The 21,348-nt window shown below is 54.1% G+C and overlaps 2 protein-coding genes and 1 long non-coding RNA gene across 11 annotated transcripts in view; 1 reads left to right on the top strand and 2 right to left on the bottom strand.

Annotated features, from left to right (window-relative positions):
• The window catches only part of CLUH (clustered mitochondria homolog), a 29,056-nt gene extending 25,736 nt beyond the window's left edge, over positions 1-3,320 (bottom strand). For 3 of the 7 annotated variants that reach the window (XM_033847997.2, XM_033847998.2, XM_073798247.1), the window contains exon 1: positions 3,127-3,319. In XM_033847997.2, the coding sequence (XP_033703888.1) occupies positions 3,127-3,226 (100 nt within the window). In that variant the 5' untranslated portion in view covers positions 3,227-3,319. Of the gene's footprint in view, positions 1-3,126 lie in introns of all 7 variants that reach the window. The other 4 variants (XM_073798245.1, XM_033848001.2, XM_033847999.2 and 1 more) reach the window with 2 other exon arrangements.
• On the top strand, positions 3-21,205 carry LOC117309618 (uncharacterized). Of its 3 annotated transcripts, XR_012328761.1 has the most exons (4): positions 3-560; positions 6,173-6,302; positions 16,080-16,203; positions 20,950-21,205. It is a non-coding gene; the product is annotated as an uncharacterized lncRNA (long non-coding RNA). The 3 variants fall into 3 exon arrangements; XR_012328762.1 differs by lacking the exons at positions 3-560; positions 6,173-6,302 and adding an exon at positions 14,130-14,656; XR_012328760.1 differs by lacking the exons at positions 3-560; positions 6,173-6,302 and adding an exon at positions 14,130-15,100.
• On the bottom strand, positions 10,433-21,006 carry CCDC92B (coiled-coil domain containing 92B). Its single transcript, XM_033848002.1, has 3 exons — positions 20,877-21,006; positions 16,483-16,530; positions 10,433-14,145 (listed from the first exon to the last, which is right to left on the bottom strand). The coding sequence occupies exons 1-3, from the start codon at positions 21,004-21,006 to the stop codon at positions 13,544-13,546; spliced, it is 780 nt and encodes a 259-aa protein (XP_033703893.1). The 3' UTR covers positions 10,433-13,543.
• Positions 21,206-21,348: the final 143 nt, after the last annotated feature.

The following is a 21,348-nucleotide window of genomic DNA, read 5'->3' as shown; positions in this document are numbered from 1 at the left end:
CTTGCCAGGGCGCCTTCCCAGGGCCTCTGACTTGTTGCCAGGGCCCAGGCGGGCCTGCTCCGGCAGCCGTACTAACCAGGGTGGGGGCGGCAGCCAGTCTCCCTCAGGCCCCCTCCAGGCAGCCCTGAAGGGCCGGCACCCAGCAGGCCCACGGCTCCCCGCACCCCCCGCCGAGGGTTCTGGCTCGCGCACACTCCGCGGAGGGCCAGGCCCCGGCAGAGCCCCTCTTCTTCCGCCGCCCTCCCCAGACACACCCCAGCCCTGTGGAGAAGGGGGGGGCAGAGCAGCCTGGCAGTGACCCCTGCGTAACTGCTGCAACCACTCCCACCCTGGTTACCACAGAGCCAACGCTCACTCTAGGCCCAGCCCGTGGCAGGTCCCTCCAGCAGCTCGACCAGCCCATCTCACTTGAGGAAACTGCGGCTCCAGAAGCTTAGTAACCAAGCTGCCCAAGGTCGCAGAGGCAACAGGCAGCCAAGCCAAGTCAAGAAAACAACCAGGTCTGTCAGACGCCCAAGCCCAGGCCTGAGCGCCAGCCCCCAGGCTGCAGCGCCCACCAGGTAAACAGTACCCCCTTCCTCTACACCCCTGCTTCCTTACCCCAGGGGGTACCCCTGAGCATCTGGGCTTTAGGGAAGGAGAAAGGCGATCCTCTGCAGAATGGGAAGGGGCTGCCCAAACTGCATGGCATACAGCTCCCGCCCCCCAGAATGAGAGATAAAGCACAGCCCCGGCCTGGCCCGGGAGAACGTGGACCCAATGGGCAGCTGAAGGGAGTTAGAAAAGAAACGTAAGCCATCCCAGGTGGCCCCTGCGTGCGTTTCCCAGCCTGGCATGGCCTCACTCAGTAGACTGTGCCAGGGCCAGGCCCCGCCCTAGCCAAAACCTCACAGGGTGAGGCTCCTGCAGGAAGTTAGGCCTCAGAAGGCATATCACCCCATCCCAGGAATCTGGGGCTTCAAGGGAAAGGGGTGGGGGCAGGTAGCCTAAGGAAGATCCCAAGGAGGTAGGCATCTGTTTGCCTCCTTCCCATCTCCACCCAGGCCAGAAGCGGTCTGCAGGGTCTGGGGAGAGTCCAGTGTTCCCTGAGCTGCTCTGCTCAGACCTACCCAAAAGAAGAGCTCTGGGGTCCTGTCCAGGAGCTCCCCTAAGCCCCCAAGTTCCTCTCCTGTCTGCCAGCCCCCTTCCCCTCCGCTTTGGGCCTCAGCTCCAAGGAGCCCTCGCCTAGGCAGAAGGAACTCGACACACCACCATAAACTTGAAAAACCTGCTATTCTCTTAACCCCTAAAACTAGCTTTTTTCCCAACAAGGCAACTGATCCTTGGTCCCCCCATAAAAGGCCTTGATCACCTCCTCAAGGGGACTAGTCCCCCTCAAGGGGACTTCCAGAGCTGGGTTCTGAGGTCAGAAGCCTGGGTGAGGGCCTGTTGGGGGTCTCCATTAAGGCCTCCTCCTCCTTTGAATAGATTCAGACTGGCTATAATTCAAGTCCTAGCTCTATACAAGCCTCCCAGAGGCTTAGGGAGCCAATGTTCCACCTGCTAGTATGCTTCCAGTTTCCCCAAAATGAACAGCTGTACCCTCCCCTGACCCAGGTTGCCCCAGACAGACCCCCTCAAAGAAATTCTCCAACACTCTCCCCTCTCCTCAGTCCCTATGTTCTCAGCATATGATCCCAGCCAACATGCCTCTCCCAGCTTCCTCTGGGACAGGCCAGGGCAGCCTTGGCAATCTGGCTGTGAGCTGGAAATCCAAATGCTGAATTGCTGTGTGACCTTGGCCAAGTCGCTTCATCTCTTCAGGTCTCTTTGCTGGAGGGGAAATCGACCTCCTCCTATCTAGCCAGCTCCACTGATTCAGAACCTCATCAGGGTGAAGCCTGGCAGGCTGGAGTCATCAGCATTTGTCATTCTGCCCAAACCTTGGCCTTCTCTAGGCAATCAGCAAAGCTGCCACAGTACCTATCCCCCACCATCAGCTAACCTGGCTGTGATCAGTTACAGGGTCAGAGAACCCACCTAACGCTGTTCCCGTCCTGACTCACCCAAGCTGGGAAGGGAGATGAAGATGACAAGTCCCTTTTGAGGAGAGTTATGGGGAGTGGGAGGCACGGGGAGTTCTGCACTCCCACTGTCACCCAGGGCACAGAGGGACACAGCCCAGCCCTGGGACTCTGAGGAAGGTTTGGAGATGACAACCCAAGGGCTGGGAAGGGGCTTCCAACCTCAGGGTTGTAGTCAAAGATGTGATGGAAGAAACAGAGGAAACAGAGGAGGCCCAGGAGAGAGGCAGGCCCCACCTGAGAAAAACTGCAGCCACTCCCAAAGCCAATGCCACACAGCCCCACGGGGGAGAGCTGGGAGCTTGACTCCATGCTGATGACCTTTGCCTTAAAAACAGCAACTCTGGGCTGACCCACTTTTCGCAATAAGGCGGGTTAATGATCAAGTTCTGGCACAAACACCACCTCCTGCCAAGGAGTTTGGCTTTGCCCCCATACACAGGCAGACCCCCAGGTCTGCCCTCCAGGTCGACATCTTACAGGACGGAGATCAGACCCTGCAGACCTGGGGTTAAAGCCTTGCCTCCGGGAACGAACCACAGAAACCCCCTCACGAAACACACACCCCAACTTGCACTCTTCCCACAGACCAAGCCTGAGAAGTCCCAAGCTGAGTCTAACTCGCAAGCCTGCAGCCCTGTGCACAGGGAATGCTTGGGATCCTGACGCGAAGGGGGTGCTTGACGGAGCAAGTGTCAAGTGACCCCAGTCCAGAGAGTTCCCCATGCCCGGGGGCGTAGGGGGTGGGGCCGCCGCGTCCGTCCGTCTGCGGAGCCGGCACACCCCGAAACTGCATGCGCGTGCACGTCTCTCCGCGATCTGGCACGCGTGTGTTAGCCGCCGCTGCCCGCCCCGGGACCCCACGTGTGAAGCCCGGGCCGCAGGCGGGGGCGACAGTGAAGGTGACCTTCAGGGCGGGGGCGCCCGGTGGAGGGCTCGGCGAGATGCAACCCAGCCAGGCGCGGAGGGAAGGCGGCGGTCCCCGCGCAACCCCGAACCCCCCCGCCCACTCGGCCCGATTCAGCCTCCCGCCCTGCGGCCCCCCGACCCCGGCCCCGCTCACCCGTCGCGCCCGGCCGCCCCTTGCCACCGGCCTGCGAGCTGGGCTCCCGGGCGCTGTCCGCCGGGGCGGCCGCCGGCAACTCGTCTGTTTTGATGACCATGGCGGCGGGAGCGGGCGTCCGCCTCGGCTGTCCGCGCCGGCCGCCGCGCCACTAACCCAAGTGCCCTGCGCGCCGCTGCAGCTGCGGGAAGGACGGAGTCACCGGCCCACGTGGTGCGCGCTATGGCCTTTGACCCCACCGCCGCTCCCTTGCCCCGCCCTCGCGCCCGGCCCGGCCCACGAAGGCCGGCGAGGGACAAAATACGCCACGCCTCGTTCGCTGTGTACCAACGTGGTGACTTTCTTGAACGCCTTAAAGGGAACGTACCCTGGCTCTGGCTAGAGAAAGGTTTCGGGCCCCCTCGAGGGGCGGGGCTACGGAGAGGAGTCCTTGCGGTTCGTTGCCCGTCGGGCGGGCACCTTGACCTTGCGGGGAGACTCGTCTGGACTACTATTGCTTACAGTCCCCTCCCCCAATGGCTTCCTATTGCAGATCTGCCAAATGACCACGCGGTGTCTAATCTGAGGTGTTAATATGACCCTCACTCAGCGCCGTGCTCACCGAGCTTGCCGTCCCCGAAGGGGTGGAGCGGGTGTGCGTCTGGCTTCTTGAGGAGGGGGTGGAGGGTAGCCTACGGCATGGTCACAGGAGGCAGGGGTGGCGGGTGGCTAATAGGGATGAAGTACCAGAGATGAGCCCACCAAACTTTGTCCTGAGCCACAACGGGCTCCCCTCTGCCAGCGGCCTCGACACCCCCCACCAGATGCGTCCTCACATCCGCGCTGGCACATTAGCCCCATTTTTGAGTGGAGGAAGCTAAGATCAAGGTCACACAGAGAGCAAGACTTTAGCTAGAACAGGCTAAATCCACAGCCTGGACACTTTACAGTAGTTCGTGTTTTCAGATGTTTGGGGCCTGGTGGGGACTGAGAAGTGAAGTCAGAGAATGCTGCCCAGATGACATTTTACCAGGTCTTGCCAGTGACCTGAAGTTCTCCAAGCCGAGAGGGTGAGACGGTCTTCCTTGCACAGGCCCAGGAAGCCATTGGGAAGCACTTAAGGCATATTCCAGGAACTAATAGAAATTGGGAAGCTGAAGCTGCAGAGGTTGGCTGGGGTGGGCCTAGTGCCTCATAAAAATTGCAGAGGAAAATGGACTTTGTCCTGGAGTACGAGTGATGGGAAGGGGAGCCAGTGAAAGGCTTTAAGCACTTAAGCAGGAGGAAGGGAGGTGAGAAATGCTTTGGTTGCTGTGTGGAGGATAAGGGGACTGAGCTAGACCGGGGGAGACGAGTTTGGACTATTGCACAAGAAGGCTGGAAATAAAAACGAGACCTGACTACAGCCCACCACAGGGAAGGTGGGCAGTCAGGTGGTACATGAACCTAACACGGAGTTGGATTGGAAATCGGCATCCTGCAACCTTGTCTCTTCTCGAAACCTTGAGCAAGTCACTTGACTATCACGCCTCTGAATCTCAGGAACTTCCTCTGTCAAATAAAAACATCCATTGTCTGGCCTCTTACCTAACTGTTGGGAGGAGATAGTGATCATCAAAGCACTTTAGATAGTGTAAAATACTTCACTCTCTCTTTCAAGCAAAGCTTGCAGGAGCTCAGTACTGCAGGAAGATCAGAGATGAACCAGACCCAGTCCCTGCCAGGAGAAGTTTCAATCTGGTGGGTGAAGAGAGATGCACACAGCAATCTCATGTCTAAGGCTGCAGAATAAAAGCCTTTAAAGAAGGCTGTTCTGAGTGTGCAGGGGAGGCAGTCAGGGAGGGCTTCTGGGAAGAAGCTCCTCTGAAGCTTTGAAGGATAAGAAGGATTTTAATGAGCAAGACAGAGGAATCATATGGGAAGACACAGAAAGAGGGACCCTGGGAATTTATTCACTCGTTTATTTTTTTTAAAACCTTTTAATTTTATTTAGAACTTTGAATACATTCAAATGGTTCAAATTTCAAAAAGCATAAAAGGGCATACAGTGAAATCTGTCACCTGCCCCCAGCCATCTGGTTTTCCTTCCCAGACCACCAGGATTACCAGTTCTTTTATATTCTTCTAGAGATATTCTTTGCATATAAGTGTGTGTGTGTGTGTGTGTGTGTGTGTGTGTGTATTTCCCTTTAGTTACACAAATGGTAACATACTTTACCCTGATTTTTTTACTTACTATATTCTGGAGATATCAGTACACAAAGAGCTTTCTCATTACATTTTATGGCTGGATAATATCCCAGTGTGTAGATGTACCATAAGTCTTTTAACCAGTCTCCCAACTGAAACTCAAGGAATTTGGAGAATTGTACCTAGTCCAGTGTAGCTGAAGTTGGAAGCCCCCTCCATGTTGGTAACACCGCTCATAACCAAAAGCGTAGCCCTGTTTGAACACTGAGCAGCAAGCCTGGGGATAGGGAAACAGATACACACAAAAAGCATCATCCTCTGACCACTTTCTCTATCGTCTGGTGGTCCAATCACATATTAAGCAGACTATTTCTTACTTTCAAGCTGCTTCCACCAATGTCTTCTCACCATAGTCTTAACAACAACGACTCCCATCACTTTCCCCAACTATTTCCACCATTGCCTACACATTGCGCTATGGTTAGGGTGACCATGTGATGTATCATGCAAACCAGGACACTCTGGGAGTGAAAGTGGACACTATTAATAAGGACCTTGGGACAACAGGCATAAACCAACACTGTCTTGGCCAAACTAGGATGTCTGGTTCTCAGGTGAGGAGTCCAGCTGCTAGACCAGGGGACTTCTTGAAGGCAACGACCATACCTTATTTATCTGGTATCCCCAGCATCTCCCCAGAGCCTGATGCATCGTAGTGATTAATGCACAGTGGTTGGTTGAATGGAGGTCCCGGGTATAGGCAGAGCCAAGCAGTCCTTTAGATGCCTCCACGGGGTTTCACTAGATATTTATAATATCTGGGCTTTCTGAGCAAATATTCCTTTTATGTACTGTATGCTTTGACCTCTGTATACAGAGCTTCAGATCATTTCCGTGATGCCTAGCTGAGACCCACCATGCTGAGCCCTGAAGAGGCACCAGCCTATACCTTGCCCTGGCCTTACTCCTATGTCCTCCTTATGATCAAGGTCTGCGAGTGCCTACTGGTAAGTAAGGAAGGGCGCTAATGACCAGTCTGTCCAGGGGCCTAGTGGCTAAGCAGTCCCAGCAGCCTTCGAACCTGCAACATAGCTTCTGTGGATCCTCTTCCCATTTCCTTAGCAGGCTCCTGTTACACAGTCCCCATCCTCAGGGCTGCCTGCCTGGGTGGTACTCCCCATCTTTATGGCTTCTGGGTACAGATGCTAGGTAAATACAAAGGGAAGTTTACCGAGGCTGAGACCTACCCTACGTAATGAGTCTGCTTAAAGCCTCCCATCTCCCTAATTATTGTTATGACGGATGCGCCCATTCAGCTGGGCATTCCTATTTTCCCCCCTCATTTTCAGAGTTCCCAAGGGGTTGGAGAGGTGAGCTGGGACCCAAACCTCCCGGATTGCAGGAAGGAGTCCCCTACCCCAATGGCCTGACTCCAGGAACCCATGAGAGAGGGTCCACCTCCCTCAACCCAAACCTGTGTGGTCAGAATTGCCAGGAGGGGTGACAGTTAGTAAGACTCCCTGGGCCTCAGTCTCATGATCTATAAAATGAAAGGATTGAAAAATATGATCTCTGAGTTAGGTGGTGCTGACATTGCAGATCTCTGCTCTGTACTGTGACTCTGGGCTGGGCTCAGCCTAGAACCCACAGGGGTCTCTGGGAGGACCCAAAGGCCAATCCCTCTCCCCCTTCCTCTTCTTCTCTCCTTTTTCTCTACTTGAAATGGGACCCCAGAGTCCTGGGTAGATGTTTACCCAGGGCTGGTCCTTCCCTTCCTCAGCTACCTGGGGAGATAAAAGGCTAGGGGCAAGCAGAGGGAGGCCTGGGCCATACTTCCTGGGCCTGTTACAGGTCTAGCCTTAGTTCACCCTGGGCTCAAACCTGATCCCCAGAGGCTGGAGCGAGGAACGAAGATGGGGCAGCCAGGGCTGCCCTGTCTCCTCCACCTGGGCACACTAGGTAGGAATCAATATGCAGGTTGGCCCTCCATATCTGTGGGTTCTGCATCCGCATGAATGGTTCAACCAACCGCGGATCAAAAAACTAAATTAAAAAAAAAATTTTTGTTGTTGGCACCATGGGGCTTGTGGGAATTCCCCGACCAGGGATTGAACTTGGGCCACAGCTGTGAAAGCGCTGAACACTAACCACTAGACCCAGGGAACTCCCAAGAATATTAAAAAAAAAAAATTCCAGAAAGTTCCAAAAAGCAAAATTTGAATTTGCTGCAGTGGCAACTACTTACATAGCATTTACATTGTATTTACAATTTACACCGCATTTATGACTATTTACATAGCATTCACATTGTACTAGGAATTATTAGTAATCTAGAGATGATTTAAAGTATAAGGGAGAGGACTTCCCTGGTGGCACAGTGGTTAAGACTCCATGCTCCCAATGCAGGGGCCCTGGGTTTGATCCCTACTCAGGGAACTACATCCCACATGTATGCCGCAACTAAGACCCAGTGCAGCTAAATAAATAAATATTTAAAAGGAAAAAGAAAAAAAAAAAATATATATATATATATACACCAAAATGTTAAAAAAAAAAAAAGTATAAGGGAGAATTGGGTGTTCCTGACAGTCCAACAGTTAGGACTCTATGCTCTCACTGCCAGGGGCCTGGGTTGGATCCCTGGTTGGGGAACTATGATCCCACAAGCAGAGCAACATGGCCAAAGAATAAATAAATAAATACAGAATAAGGGAAGATGTATGCAAATACTATGCCTTTTTTTAAATTTTAAGGCCTCACCACATGGCTTGAGGGATTAGTTCCTCAACCAGGGATCAAGTCTGGGCCCCTGGCAGCAGAAGCACAGAGTCCTAAGCACTGGACTGCCAGGGAATTTCCATTTTCTATCAGGGTCTTAAGCAGCCTCAGATTTGGTTTCTGTGGAGGAGTGGGGAGGGGGAGGGAGTTTGGGGGGAGTGTCCTGGAACCAATCCCCTGTGCATGACTGTATGTGACGTCATCTATCTCCATCCCTGACTCCTTCACTATGTGACCTTGAGCAAGTCATTTACCTTTTCTCAATGCCAACTTCTGTGGGAGAAGCATCATGGGAAAAGAGGCATGAAATCAAGGTCTATGAAATCAAGCTCAGATACCATTGTGTCTGTGAAACTGTTTCTCAGTCCTGGCAGCTGGAAGCAGTCACTCCCTCCTTAGAGTTCAGCAAATATTTTATTCAATGTACTTTATCAGTTGGGGTCCACTTGTCTCTCCCCCACTGATTATTTGCTCTTTGACATCATCAGGTCTCATGGGGTTAGCAAGGCACTAAAATCCAACTCAAAATGGCTTTTAAAAGTGTGTCACAGATTGGAGGAGACTAAGGAAAAAACAACTAAATGGAATGGGACCCTGGATAGGTTCCTGGAACAGAAAAAGGACCCTAGGGGAAAACCTGGTGAAACTCAAATAAAGTCTGTGGTTTAGTTAATAGCCATGTACCAATGTTAATTTCTTGGTTTGGATAATTGTACTATGATAAAATAAGATGTTAACATTAGGAGAAGCTGGGTGAGAGACATGCAGGAACTCTGCATCATTATTGCAACTTTTCTCTAAGTCTAAATTTAGGTTAAAATAAAAAGCAGAAAAGCCCCACAAATTAATGCTAATCATTTAAATACAAAAGTGGCGGGGGGGCTGCTTATTGGTCTATGTAACTGAAAAAGGCACGGGTACGTGGGCTGCAGGCACAGCAGGATCCAGGCAGCTTAATGATCAGGCACTGTCAAACGACAAGGTCCAACAGCCCAGGGAACTATATTCAATATCCTATGATAAGCCATAATGGAAAAGAATATGAAAGAGAATATATATGTATAACTCAATCACTTTGCTGTACAGCAGAAATTAACACAACATTGTCAATCAACTATATGTCACAAAAATTAAAAAAAAAAAACACTCATGACAGAAAAAAAAAAAAAAAGGAATTGCCTCCCCCTTTCTAGGTTTTACTTCTTTTGTGGCGCTTCATAATCAGGTAGCCCCGTCCCCGGTGACGGCAAACGGCCCACCAGATTTCCAAGCTGATGTTCTGCCGTTTCAGCCACCCAAGAATTTGTCCTTCAGTAGTTCTGTTTGGTTCCCTGCTGTATCCCTAGCACCTAACTTGGTGTGTTAAATGAATGGTTACAGTAAAAGTTCTGAGATGGACTCTTATTGGCTTAGAGTTGCATGCCCATTTCCAGCCCAATCAGTGTGACCTACCTTACCTGGGTCACACGGGTGGGGTCAGAGCCCCGCAACACATTGACTAAGCTGGGAGAAGGCTGTTGCCTGAAAGGAAGTAATAGGTACTGTTATCAGAAGAAAGGCTGCAGGCAAAACCAATACGTCCCCTGCGTTCTTAGAAGGCAGAGCTGCTGCTTTTTCTCCTAGAGGCATCCACAACATAGACCTACATTGAAAATGTACAGGCCTGAAGATGCTGAGTGTGCTGAGCTCCCAGACCACAGTCCTTGGATAGCCCTTGTTAGTGGAGGATAAGATTAGGGCTCTTCTTCGGGATGCTGGGCTTCTTGCATCTGGATCAGATGGAGATGGTTGTCAGGGCAGAAGAACTGGCATAGCCAAAGACGTCCAGAACCCCAGGATTCCTTCTAGGCCACAACAATGGGCAATTCCAGGCACGGAACCCTTCCAATCTACCCCTGCCAACCCTTGCCAGGAGCCTCTAATCTAAGGTCTTGTTTGTTCATTTGGGTTGGGGTGGCATGGAGAGAGGGACAGGGCTAACCTGAGCATCAGGACAGACATCTCAGATGAACGCCTTATGCTCTATGTGAGGAATGCCTACTGAGGGGACTTCAGGGTCTCAGCTGCCAGTCTCACCCAACCCCCTGGCTAACTCCCAAACCATTCGCTATCTCCTCCACGGCCTTTCCACAGACCTGTGGTGGGCTGAGGGGATGGGGGCGCAGAGTGCCCACAGGAAAAAAGTCTGACTTGTGTGTTTTTCAGATATTTTATTAAGAATAAGGCATATGACAGTCACCCCTAAAGCACAGGGTTCTATTTCTGTGGGTGAGTGAATACACTCTGAAAAGCATTGGATTAAAAAGCGCAGCCAACAGAGAACTTGGAGCAGGATCCCTCTGCCGCGCCCATGGGGCTCCTGCCAGGTGGCTCCGAAGCCTCGCGCGTCCCCCATTCAAGGCTGGCACCTCAGCGAGAGGGTGCTTAGAGATCCCTGGCTCTCCGTGATGAGAGATGCTCCTCCACACCCTCTCGGCCTCCTTCCTCTCCATCAGGGAGACCTCTATTCTGCTGCTTGTTTGGGGAAGGGCTACCCCATTTCAGCCCTGGCCTGGCCCCCCAAACTGCAGGCTACTGTGGGTGGGATATTGGGGGGCAGGGGTACAAAGCCTCATGCTGTATTGCCCACAGGTCCCTGATTGGCTTCCAGAACGGGGAGGGGTCCCCACCTGCAGCTCCTGATTCCAACTAGGGCCCCTGAGTGTCCATGTCAACACAGTCCTCCCCCAATGGGGATTCATGCAGCAGAGAAGAGGGGAGAGGTGGAGGACAGGGAGAGGGAAGGAAACAATCGTTTCCCTTCTAGCCACCCAAACTTTTCAGGGGCTCAAGGGAGGGCGTCTTTCCCTTGGCAGTGCGGGTCCCCCAGGCTAGGAGAAGGGGAGGGCCAGAAGCTGAGGGCAAGGCTGAGGAGTTTCTGACCGCTGAGGCCAAGGGCAGGCCACTGACTCCCAGTCTTATTCTGCTGCCCTGAGGGTTCTGTTCCAAACCCAGGTGCAGGAGAGAGGCAGGAAGCCTCTGTCCATTATTTCCAGGAGAGGGAGAGGGAACGGGAATTTCTCATAAAATCTGAACCCTGTATTTGCCTTGGCCTCTGCCCCAGCTCGCCGACACCTCAGCTGGGAGTCAGCGAGTCAGCCGCCCCAGCACGCTGGACCTTCATGTGGGGTACCTCCAAGTACCTCACAATTAAGAGTCATCATCTCTGATTGCTGGAAGAGGGACAGGAGGTGGGAGGTGCTGATGGGGTCACTTGGGGAGAGGCAGGCAGGCCACGGGAGGATCCGTGCGGTAGGGGGTTTGGGGGCCCCCAGCCAGACAGCTCGGGTACACAGGAGGGAAGGAGGAAGAGGGCTATTGCTATAGAGCCGGGGGAGGCCAGGTGGGCGTAGCTATGGCTTTTAGTGGGTGGGCGGGTGGATAAAGTACTTCACCGTCTCTGTAGTAGAATTGGTGTAACAAAGTCACCCAGTTCACCCCAAAAGTTTGATTGTGGAAGATGAGGCTGCCTCCAGAAAGACCCCCTTTCCCTCCTGCCCAGGATCCTCTGGGCCCCGTCAGGTGAGAGCAGCCGAGAGCAGAGAGAGGCCTCCTCACTCAGACCTGCTCTGAAAGGAAAGGCAACGGGTCAAGGGGGTACGGTGGGTCGCCCACACTTGAGGGGACACAGAGGGTAGAGGCACAGCCACAGAGACTGGGGAGGGGAGAGGTGGGAGCAGGCAAAGCAAGGACCCTAGGCCACTGCTGTGGCCCCTGAGACTGGACAGCACGGTCCGTTCCACGGGTGCCTCGGTGGCGGACACCTAGACCAGGCCTGGTTATTGCTCAGTGGTCTCAGCAGTCCTGAGCTGGGAGGGGGCTGCGTATGTGTGAGCTCACGGGTGTCCTGCTCCCTCTAACATATACAGTGAAAGAGGGTATAATTGGGGTTCTTTCCCCCTCTTCTTCATGGGGCCGTGACGGAAAAAGGGTTCATCACCCTAGAGACCTCCCAGACCCCTGGGTGACAAACAGAAGGCTCAGCCCCAACCAGGGTCAGGACCTGCCAGGATGGGTGCTTGTGAGTGAGATAAAGGACTCTCCCTGCCCCACGTCCTCCCACGGCAGCCCCTGGAAGACATCACAGGCACTTAGGACTTGATGCAGGACCAACAGAGGAGGGATGGCATGAGAGGACAGGGTTCCAGGGATTTGTCTTTCTTTCTAGGCCGGACTGGGTGGGGGCAATGAACTGGACTGGAGCTTCACTTCCTGCCTTTGGTCGTGACGGGGAGATGGGGAGAAACGCGTTAGGAGGTGGGCCGTATTCTTTCCTTTTGCCACTCCCCAACCTAGAGAGAGGGCACGAAGCACCCCACCACTGTCAGGTCTGATAGGATTGGGGGCATTCCTGGAGAGGACCAGGCTGGGGCCTAACCTGTCCACTCCCTCCCCCCCCTCCCCCCAGCAAACCCAAACCTCTCTCAACAGCTGCCACTTCCAAGAAGCCGGGCCCTTCTTCCTGCCTCTGGGTGCAGCCAGCTAATGAGGAAGCTGGGCAAAATTAGCACCAATAAACAGGACTAGGAAAACTCCCAGGGCAGCCTTCAGGTTCCCAGCTACCTCCTGAAAGCACTTTCTAACCCTTCCATAAGCCTGATGGGGCAGCCCGACTCTGGCGTGTCCCGAGTCAATACCTAGGTCGGCATCCTGGGGCAGAACTGAGCTGGAGACGGCTCTAGCCCAGGATCTGCCACAAACCCATTCTGTAATCTTCTCTAAGGGTCTATGGGGGCTAATTTCCAGAAGCTCAAACTTCAATAAGTCCACACTTTCCCCATCGGAGGCTCTGGAGAAGGCGACTTCTAAAGTGTTCCGTGCTCACCTGTAAGGACCTATCAACAGGGTAGGGGGGAGGAGAAGCGGCTTCCAAGGTAAAGGTCCAGCCTCTAGACCTCACCCCGAACTTCCCCTTGGAGGAAGGCTCGGCGGGAAGGGCAGCCGTGGGGGGCTGGGGGAGGCCGCAGCGGGGAGCTGGAAGGCCTAAGGATGCTAAGGGCCACTCTGGTTCCTTTCCGTAGGCCGCCCAGGCTTCCCCCTCCCACGAAATGATTGTCAGCTTTCCCGGGGTTAGGGCGTGACCCCCGCCCCTTCCCCTTCCCCTCCCAGTGGCAGGGTGGGGACCAGATAAAGATCGGTACTGTGAGTCCTCTCCTAGAAAAATGATGCATTCGCTGGGCCCCGCGGAGGAGGTCCCCGGCGGGAGGGGAGAGCTCAAAGCTTCGGCGTTGTTGGCAAATACAAAAGGCGGGGGCGGCTGGGAGGGGCGAAGGGGCGGGGGAGCAGGGGCCGCCTCCGCCCGCTCCCTGGGGGAGGGACCGGCTGCCTCAGCCCCTGGGACCCGCCCGCGCGGCCAGAGCTGCGTCCCTGGTCGGGCCCCGGGCCCGCCTTCCCCCGCTCCCCGCCCCGCCCCTCCCAGCCGGCCCCGCGCTTACTCCGGGTCCGCCGGCGCACTGGGCGGGCTGGGCGCGGCCGGCGGGGTGGCTTGGTCAGGGGGCTCCTGGGGAGGCGGCTGGCGCGGGCTGCGGCCACTGGGCCGCGGGGGCCTCCGGGCGTAGAGGAAGAGCGCGGGGTCTGGCATGGCATCGGCGTCGTCCGGGGCGCCGGCCGAGCGCTCCCGGGCGGCCCAGTCCCGGCCGGGGCCCTTGGCGGCGGCCTCGGCTGCGGGCGGGCGGCGGGCCCGCTGTGCGCGCCGGCGGATCCGGGGCTCGGGGGCGGCGGCGGCGGCGGCGGCGCCGGGGCCTGGGCGCGGAGTCTGCAGTTTCTGGCGCGCCGCGTGCAGCTGGTAGGAGAGGTAGGCGGCCGCCTCGGTGTGCTTCTGCAGCTCAGTGCCCAGCACGGTGGCTCGGTGGCTGCGGCGACGCAGCTCCTCCAGGAAGCGGCGCTCCTCGGCGCGCAGGCTGCAGCGCAGCGCCGACACCAGCGCCTCGCGCTGCGCCACTTCCCGCCGCAGCTCCGCGTTGGCCGCCACCCGCGCCGCCAGCTGTGACTCCAGCTCGCGGCACTTGCTCTCCAGCTCCCGGGACGCCAACTCTGGGCAGGGGAGAGGGAGGGGAGAGTGAGGGTCCCCGCCTGGCTGTTACCTGCACAGCTCACCGATCCTCAGAGCGAAGCCCGGCACCCCCCCGCCCCCGACTGCACGTCCTGCGGCGCTCGCCCTCACTCCCCACGCGCCTGCGACGCTGGCCTGCCTCTTTCCTCCTCGAGGCCCTTGCACCTATCTTGCCTTCTGTTTGGCCACTCTGATTCTTCAGTGCGCCCCTTAAGTTTAAGTGCAAACCCTTCCCTGACCATTTATTCACTCCATGACTGTTTGTTGAGCCCTGACTCTGTGCGTTGTATTAGGCATTGTGGGTATGGTGGATAGTAAAACATTCCTCACGAAGCTCACAGCAAGCATAGTGGGAGAGGTATGGTACATAACCACAAAAGAATGTGAGGTTGCATCTGTGACACGTGCCAATACCACGACTGTAACAGGAGACTGTGACCTAATCAGGGAAGGCTTCTCAGCCGAAGAGCAACTTGGGCTAGGATCTGACAGGTGAATAGGAATTAAGTAGTGAACAGGGGAGAGAAGGGTGCTTCGGACAGTGGGTAGGACTTGTGCAAAAGCCCCGTAGCAGGAGAGACATACAAGAACAAGGGACTGAAAGAACTGGGAGTGTGAGCAGAAAAGGGGAGTCAGTGTGCTGCGAACCTTGTTTCCTTCATAAAGAGCATTTATTACATTTTGTGGGTTTTTTTTTAACTTGTTTATTGTTTGCCTTTGCCCACTGCATTGGGTTTCAAACCTGGATATACACTGGAACCATCCAGAGAGCTTTAAAAAATAGTTTTCCTGGGTCCTATCAAAGTATCAAGTACTGGGAAAGGGTACCTCTTGAATCTTCCCTGGTGATTCTCATGTACCCACAGGGTTGAGGACCCCTACCTCCTGGATCATAAACTCCATTTCAGCAGGGTCTGTATCCCAGGACTGGCACATGTGAGTGAGAATGGTGACAAAGGGCAGGTAAAAGGTGACTGGAGGGGATAGGAAAACCACCAAGTGATTTTCATATAAAAGGAGAACAAGGAAAGAGAGCTCTCAAGCCCACTGAGAGAGAAAGTAAAAACCAGGACACTGGGGCAGTGCCTTGAGCCCAGATGACCCCAAAAGCCCTTTCAGAGGAAGGACAGTAGGTGGAGTAAAAGCTACTGTTGTCACAGAACTGTTCTTGCCTGGTGTCTGGGATATGTGACCCCTTCCTCCAAGCACGTAGGCACAAAGAGGCCGCCCATGACTGCCACTTAAAGCAGTCGGCAGAATTGGTTCAGGGCCATAAGTGTTTAGATGTTTATGCATGATATGCCAAGCAGTTAGTAGCGCTTCTAGCATTTTACCTTAACCTTAAACTTCCAGCCTTCCCTGCGCCTAACTCTTGGTCCTGTCGCTGTTGATCTATAAGCAGCACATCAATATGGCAGGGAGCCCATTCTTAAAACCCTCCTGGCCAAGAAATACTACTTTTGTGATTCATTTCAAATCAAGCATTTACCGAGTCCCTCTCCATGTCAGGTAATGTGCTTTGCACTGAGAGACAATGGGTAACACCCAGTCCTAGTTCTCAGAGATCATATCATCTGGAGATTAAGATCTCAACAATGCAACCCCTCCCATTTGAAAAAATGAATTGTGGCAAAAAAACAAGGAACCAATTTTGCCATCTTAACCATTTTTTAAGTGTACAGTAGTGTTAATATACTCGCATTGTTGTGCAACAGATCTCTAGAATTTTTTCATCTTGCAGAACTGAAACTCTATACTCATTGAACACCATCTCCCCACACCACTCCCCATTTTATGGGTGAAGTAATAATCTATAAACAAATACTTTAGTGGAATTTCTACAACGGCAAGAAGTCATGCTTTTGTAAAATGAAGAATTTGCTAATGTGCCTGTGTCTCTTTGCTCCTCCTCTAGACTATGTTCCTTGAAGTCAAAGACCCCATATTGCCATCGTGTTGAATCTTGACACTCAGCATCTTGGAGGGTGTGGACACGGACTGTGAGAATCACTCGTGCAAGGATGAGAAGGATTAGGGAGGTGGGTCACAAAGGAATGAAGTCAGCCATGTGGACTTCCTGGACACCATCTCCTCCCTGCTTTCATTTTCCCACTTTGGACAGAGACAGGGATACAGGGCACTATGTATGGTGGTGCAGGTTGTTCATTGCACAAGGTCACCCAGCTGAGTGGGCAAATGAGGCTGACGTCCTGCACTCACTCAGTAAGCTGAGGAGTGGCTGTCCCCAAGTCTGGACCAGGGGTGGACAAGGCTTGGGTCCTAAGTGGTGGGGAAAAGGTGACCACTTGTCCTCTTACCTTGTTGGTGAGATTGGGCCTCTTTCATTTCCAGGTCATGGGTCAGTTCTGGGGGCAGAGATAAGAAAAGGCAGTCGTGTGTATGTTAGAGATAGAGAGAAAGAGTATGTGTGTGAGATCAGGAATCACAGCCCAGTAAAAGTGTCGATAAGGATTCTCAGAAACCATCTAAACTACCCCCCCCCTCCATGCTTCTTTTACTGCAGCCCAGAGAGGGAAAGAGATGAAAGAGAGGTGTCAGAGGCATAGCCTGAGCCAATCTAGCTGATTCTAAGCCCAGAGATCTTTCCAGTGTAAGCTTTGTGGCCTCGATTTGGGGGTTAGTTCAACGCTTGTGGGACTGAGGCTTGCTTTTGGGGCTGGGGGGGGGAGTATCTGCCCCTTCCCAGAGGTGATGTACAAATATTTAACATGCCAACCAATCAGAGACAGCCTGGAGGACCCCTGCTGCCCAGGGCACGTTCTCTTTACTGTTTAGTTGGTGGGTCTGGGAAGGCTGGAGTGTCCTGGGCTGCTTGGGGACACTAAAGGGGGATTCAGGGCAGTGGCTATTTACCAATAGGACACGTGCGTTTCACTGTTGTCACAGCCAGTACTGCTGTGCCGGTGCTCTTTTCTGAACATCAGCCCTGCCCTTTCTAAGCTGTGGTTCCGCCACTTTCCGCAGGGCGGGGAGAAGAGCTTCAAGGAGGACAGCGCCACCTGGTGAAGCAAAGCCTCCATGGCGCTCGGCTTGGCGCTGAGCGGGTGGGGCGGGGCAGCCAAGGGGCCCCGCCAAGGGCACTGGTTGCAGGAGCAGTTTCCTCCTCTGCCTGCCTGTCTTCCCAGTCCCCAACCCTTAGATCCCAGAATGCCCCATCCCTCAGCCAGCTGGGTTTGATCATTTTTGCAGCCCACTCCCCGCTCCCCCCAACTCCATCAGAGCTCAGGGGCTGGAGGTGGGCAGGAGGGAGCCCAGGAGCCGCAGCTGCCTATGATGGAGGGCATCTGCTCAGGAGCACCTGGGTGTACCTGCAGGGATGCAGCCTGGTGCCCAAAGGGAGAAGGTGTGAACGTGGGGGTGGGGAAGGTAGCCGATCTCTGGGTCCACTGCCCAGTAGCACCAACAGAGAGAGACTCACCCTGTGGGCCCTCTGTCTGCCCCTCCTTGCTGCCTTCACCAGGCTCTTCTAGGGACTAGGGGCTTTTCTGGAGGTGCCTTCTCTGGGGAGGCCAACAGTTGCCAGGAGACAGACAGCCTGGAGTGCCTGGGCCTTATGCTGTGACCGGAGCCTGAACCTCCTCCCTGGGGTCCCTGGGAGAACTCTGATGCCTTCACCCCGCCAGGGCTTCCTGGGGCCAGCTTGGCCCCTCCTCCAAGGCCCTGTGATGTAACCCAAGGGGCCCAGGACTAGGTTTGGGGATGTAGCCCACGGGACTCTGGCTCTGTCACTGACTGCCTGTGGGCTTGTTTCTCCTTAGCCCTTAACCACTAGAGTTGGGGGTGGGGGGACAGAACCCCAGCTGGGTTCCACTCCCCCATCCATCAACTCTCCCTGCCCATCTTCCAGCCAGGGTCCCCATGGTTTAGATGAGTGCGCTGTGAGGTCAGACACACTGTGTGACCTCAGGCCAGTGACAGCACCTCTCTGAGCCTCAGTCTCCCCATCTGTGAAATGGGAACGAAGTTGCACCCACCTCACAAGGGGCTGTTGCTAAGATTAAATGAGACAAAAGAAATAAAGGGCTCAGTCTTGGGCTGAGGCGGCTCTTGTTATCATCCAAGCTACCTCCGCAACCACAGCACATTTACCCACCTCTCAAGCCCCTTCATTTTGAGTTGTCACGCAGGTTCTTCCCAAAGGCCTGCCCTCCTGGTTCCTACACCAGCCCCTCCCCACTCTTATCCTTTTCCCACCCTCTGGGTCCCTCTTTAATCTTTTTTTTTTAAAAAATATTTATCTATTTATTTTTGGCTGCATTGGGTCCTCGTTGCTGTGTGCGGGCTTTCTCTAGTTGCGGTACGCGGGCTTCTCATCGCGGTGGCTTCTCTTGTTGCAGAGCACGGGCTCCAGGCACGTGGGCTTCAGCAGTTGTGGCTCGCAGGCCCTAGAACACACGCTCAGTAGTTGTGCCACACGGGCTTAGTTGCTCCGTGGCACATGGGATCTTCCTGGACCAGGGCTCGAACCCGTGACCCCTGCATTGGCAGGTGGATTCTTAACCACTGTGCCACCAGGGAAACCCCAATCTCTTTTTTAAAAATCGCCTTTGTCCTGCTCTCTTTTCCTCCTCACTCCCCCACCCTTTGGAGGGAGGGCCTTATTCAGTCATTTCAGCCCCAAGAGTGGCTGCTCCAGGCCAGCCTGGAGTTATTTTTATCCCCTGAATCAATACCCAAGAGGCTGCAGGCCCACACTTGTCTGAGAAGAGTGGTGGGGGCTGAGGGATCTCCATTCCTGCCTCTTCCACTTTCTTGGGATCCTGGCCTGTGTCTAGAATTAGGGCTAAGCGAAAAGAAATTAGAGGAAGAGCTACAGGGTCTTAGGGTTCACTCATGTCAATTTTCCTTTAATGTTATTACTGCAATGAAAAAGTAGCATCAGGCAGGGGTGAGATGGTGTGGGTCATCCCTGCCCCCTGGGCTGGCCTCTGCTGCCTGCCAGGCTTTGGGGGAGATGGCAGGGAGCCTGGTCTTGGCAAATGGCAGCTGAACCTGTATATGGAGCTGAAAGTTAGGACTGCCAGCTTCTCGTGCCATAGAGTGAGAAGCCAGGCAGGTCACTTGAACCTTCTGGGCCTCAGTTTCCCTTTGGGGAATGGGGAGTCTTCCATGAGCAGGGAATGGAAAGGAGGTAGAAATCTGAGCATGTTGAGAGAATGGGCAGAAAGCAACAGAGGCATCACAACTGGAAGTGTGGAGCTCTGGGTTCTAATCCTGGCTCTGACACTAACATTGTGACTCTCTCTCTGGGCCTCAGTTTACCTATTTGTACAATGAAGAGGTTGGGCTGTTCCAGCTGAGACATTGAACGAATCATTGGCTCTAAAGCCTGCACTTGAAGACTCTGCCTGGGTGAGCATTTGGGCCAGAGCCCAGCCTCTGAGAAGGCTACACAGCTGAGGCTTGAGGTGCAAGAGCGGAGGTCAGGCATGCGATTTACATCATCCTTGGCACCTCCCTCTGTCCTGCTTACAAATCCAATTGGTTGCCAGATCCCTTCTTTCAATCTGCCTCCCACTGGTCCTCCCCTTTCCATCCCCCTTCATCTCTCCCCCGGACCTGTCACTAGTCTCCCTGCCTCCTTCTCCCACCAATTCATCTGCCATACAACTGCTGGATTGAGTTTCTTTCTTTTTTTTAAGTTATATTTATTTTTGGCTGTGTTGGGTCTTCGTTGCTGTGTTCTGGCTTTCTCTAGTTGCAGAGAGTGGGGACTACTCTTCGTTGTGGTGCACGGGCTTCTCATTGCGGTGGCTTCTCTTGTTGCAGAGCATGGGCTCTAGGTGCGTGGGCTTTAGTAGTTGTGGCACGTGGGCTCACTAGCTGTGGCTCGCGGGCTCTAGAGCGCAGACTCAGTAGTTGTGGCGCACGGGCTTAGTTGCTCCATGGCACGTGGGATCTTCTTGGACCAGGGCTCGAACCCATGTCCCCTGCATTGGCAGGTGGATTTTTAACCACTGCGCCACCAGGGAAGTCCTTGGCAGGCAGATTCTTAACCACTGCACCACCAGGGAAGTCCCCCGGATTGAGTTTCTTAATGTAGCATGATTCTGCTCAAAGATCTTCAGTGGCTCCCTACTACCCAGGAGGACTTCTTAGCTGTCCTGATATTGGTCACAGTCTTCCATGATCTGTCTGCAACCGTTATTTCCCAGCAGCTTTAAGCACAGCATTATCCAGTCGAATAGAGCTTTTCGTGAGCTTTTGGTTTCCTACCTTCTGAATGTTGCCATGCTGTTCCTTTCATTTGGAAAGCTTTCTCCACCCTCGTTGCCCCGTAATATCTCAGCATGTCTAAATCTTACTCAGCTCTCAGGGAGAGGAAGTGCTCCCTCCTCTGGGGAGCGTGGGATGCCTGGTCTCCTCCTCCATCACCCACGCCTCAAGCTGGACATGATCCTGCCCGTGAACTCCTGTCAGCCCTCTTCATTTTTTGTGTATCTTTAGATTACCTGTTGGTGTGTGTGTGTCTCCCCAGCTAGACTGAGGGCTTCTTAGGGCTGCGAGGTGCTTGATGAACATTTTGTATCTCACTTCCCTAAGATTCAGTTTCCTCACCAAGAAAAAGGGGTGATCGAACACCTGCCTGGCAGGATTGTTAAGAGGCTCAGAGAGGCTCACGGTGGACACCCCATCAGGGACAGTGCTTATGATGATGACAGTCGCCCCCCGCCATCCCTCCAGGCCTCACCTGAGCAGCGTTTCTGCAGCCTCAGGATTTCCAGGTGCAGGTCTCGCAGCAGGGCCATCTGTTCTTTTTTCAGGAAGCTGATGTGGCGTTGCACGCTCTGGATCTGATGCTCCAGGGACACGGTATCCATGGCAACCCAGGCCTGGGCCCCACCTGGGGAGGATGACAAGGTGAACCCACATCTTCTGGGCCCATCCACCCTGCCAACCTTCAGGTCCTTTCAATTGTCTCCTTCAGTCTGGGGTCCTGTTGTACCAGGCAGATGATTCTGCCACTGAAGTCATTTGTATTTACTCACTGAAGCTTCATAAACAAGCGGTGTGTTGGCAGGAAGTATAATTATTCCCATTTAACAGATGAAGAACCAGAGGCTCAGAGGGAAATGGCTTTACTCCCTTGCCCCCATGTAACTTTAGCCTCTTCTGTATCTCTGAGAGGAAAACAAATGGGGCAGCAAAGTCAGTAAAGAGAG

Source organism: Tursiops truncatus, chromosome 20 (assembly GCF_011762595.2).
Source record: "Tursiops truncatus isolate mTurTru1 chromosome 20, mTurTru1.mat.Y, whole genome shotgun sequence".
NCBI classification, from domain to species: Eukaryota; Metazoa; Chordata; class Mammalia; order Artiodactyla; family Delphinidae; genus Tursiops; species Tursiops truncatus.
The sequence above is the reverse complement of the archived record's forward strand: the minus strand, read 5'-3'. Positions and strand labels throughout refer to the sequence as shown.

Excerpts from the sequence above, each read along its gene's own strand:
- CCDC92B (XM_033848002.1), bottom strand. The coding sequence starts at position 21,006 with ATGGATACCGTGTCCCTGGAGCATCAGATCCAGAGCGTGCAACGCCAC. Across the intron at positions 16,531-20,876 it reads GCTGCAGAAACGCTGCTCAG|AACTGACCCATGACCTGGAA; the intron begins GTGAGGCCTGGA and ends CTCTGCCCCCAG. Across the intron at positions 14,146-16,482 it reads GGCCCAATCTCACCAACAAG|AGTTGGCGTCCCGGGAGCTG; the intron begins GTAAGAGGACAA and ends TCCCCTGCCCAG.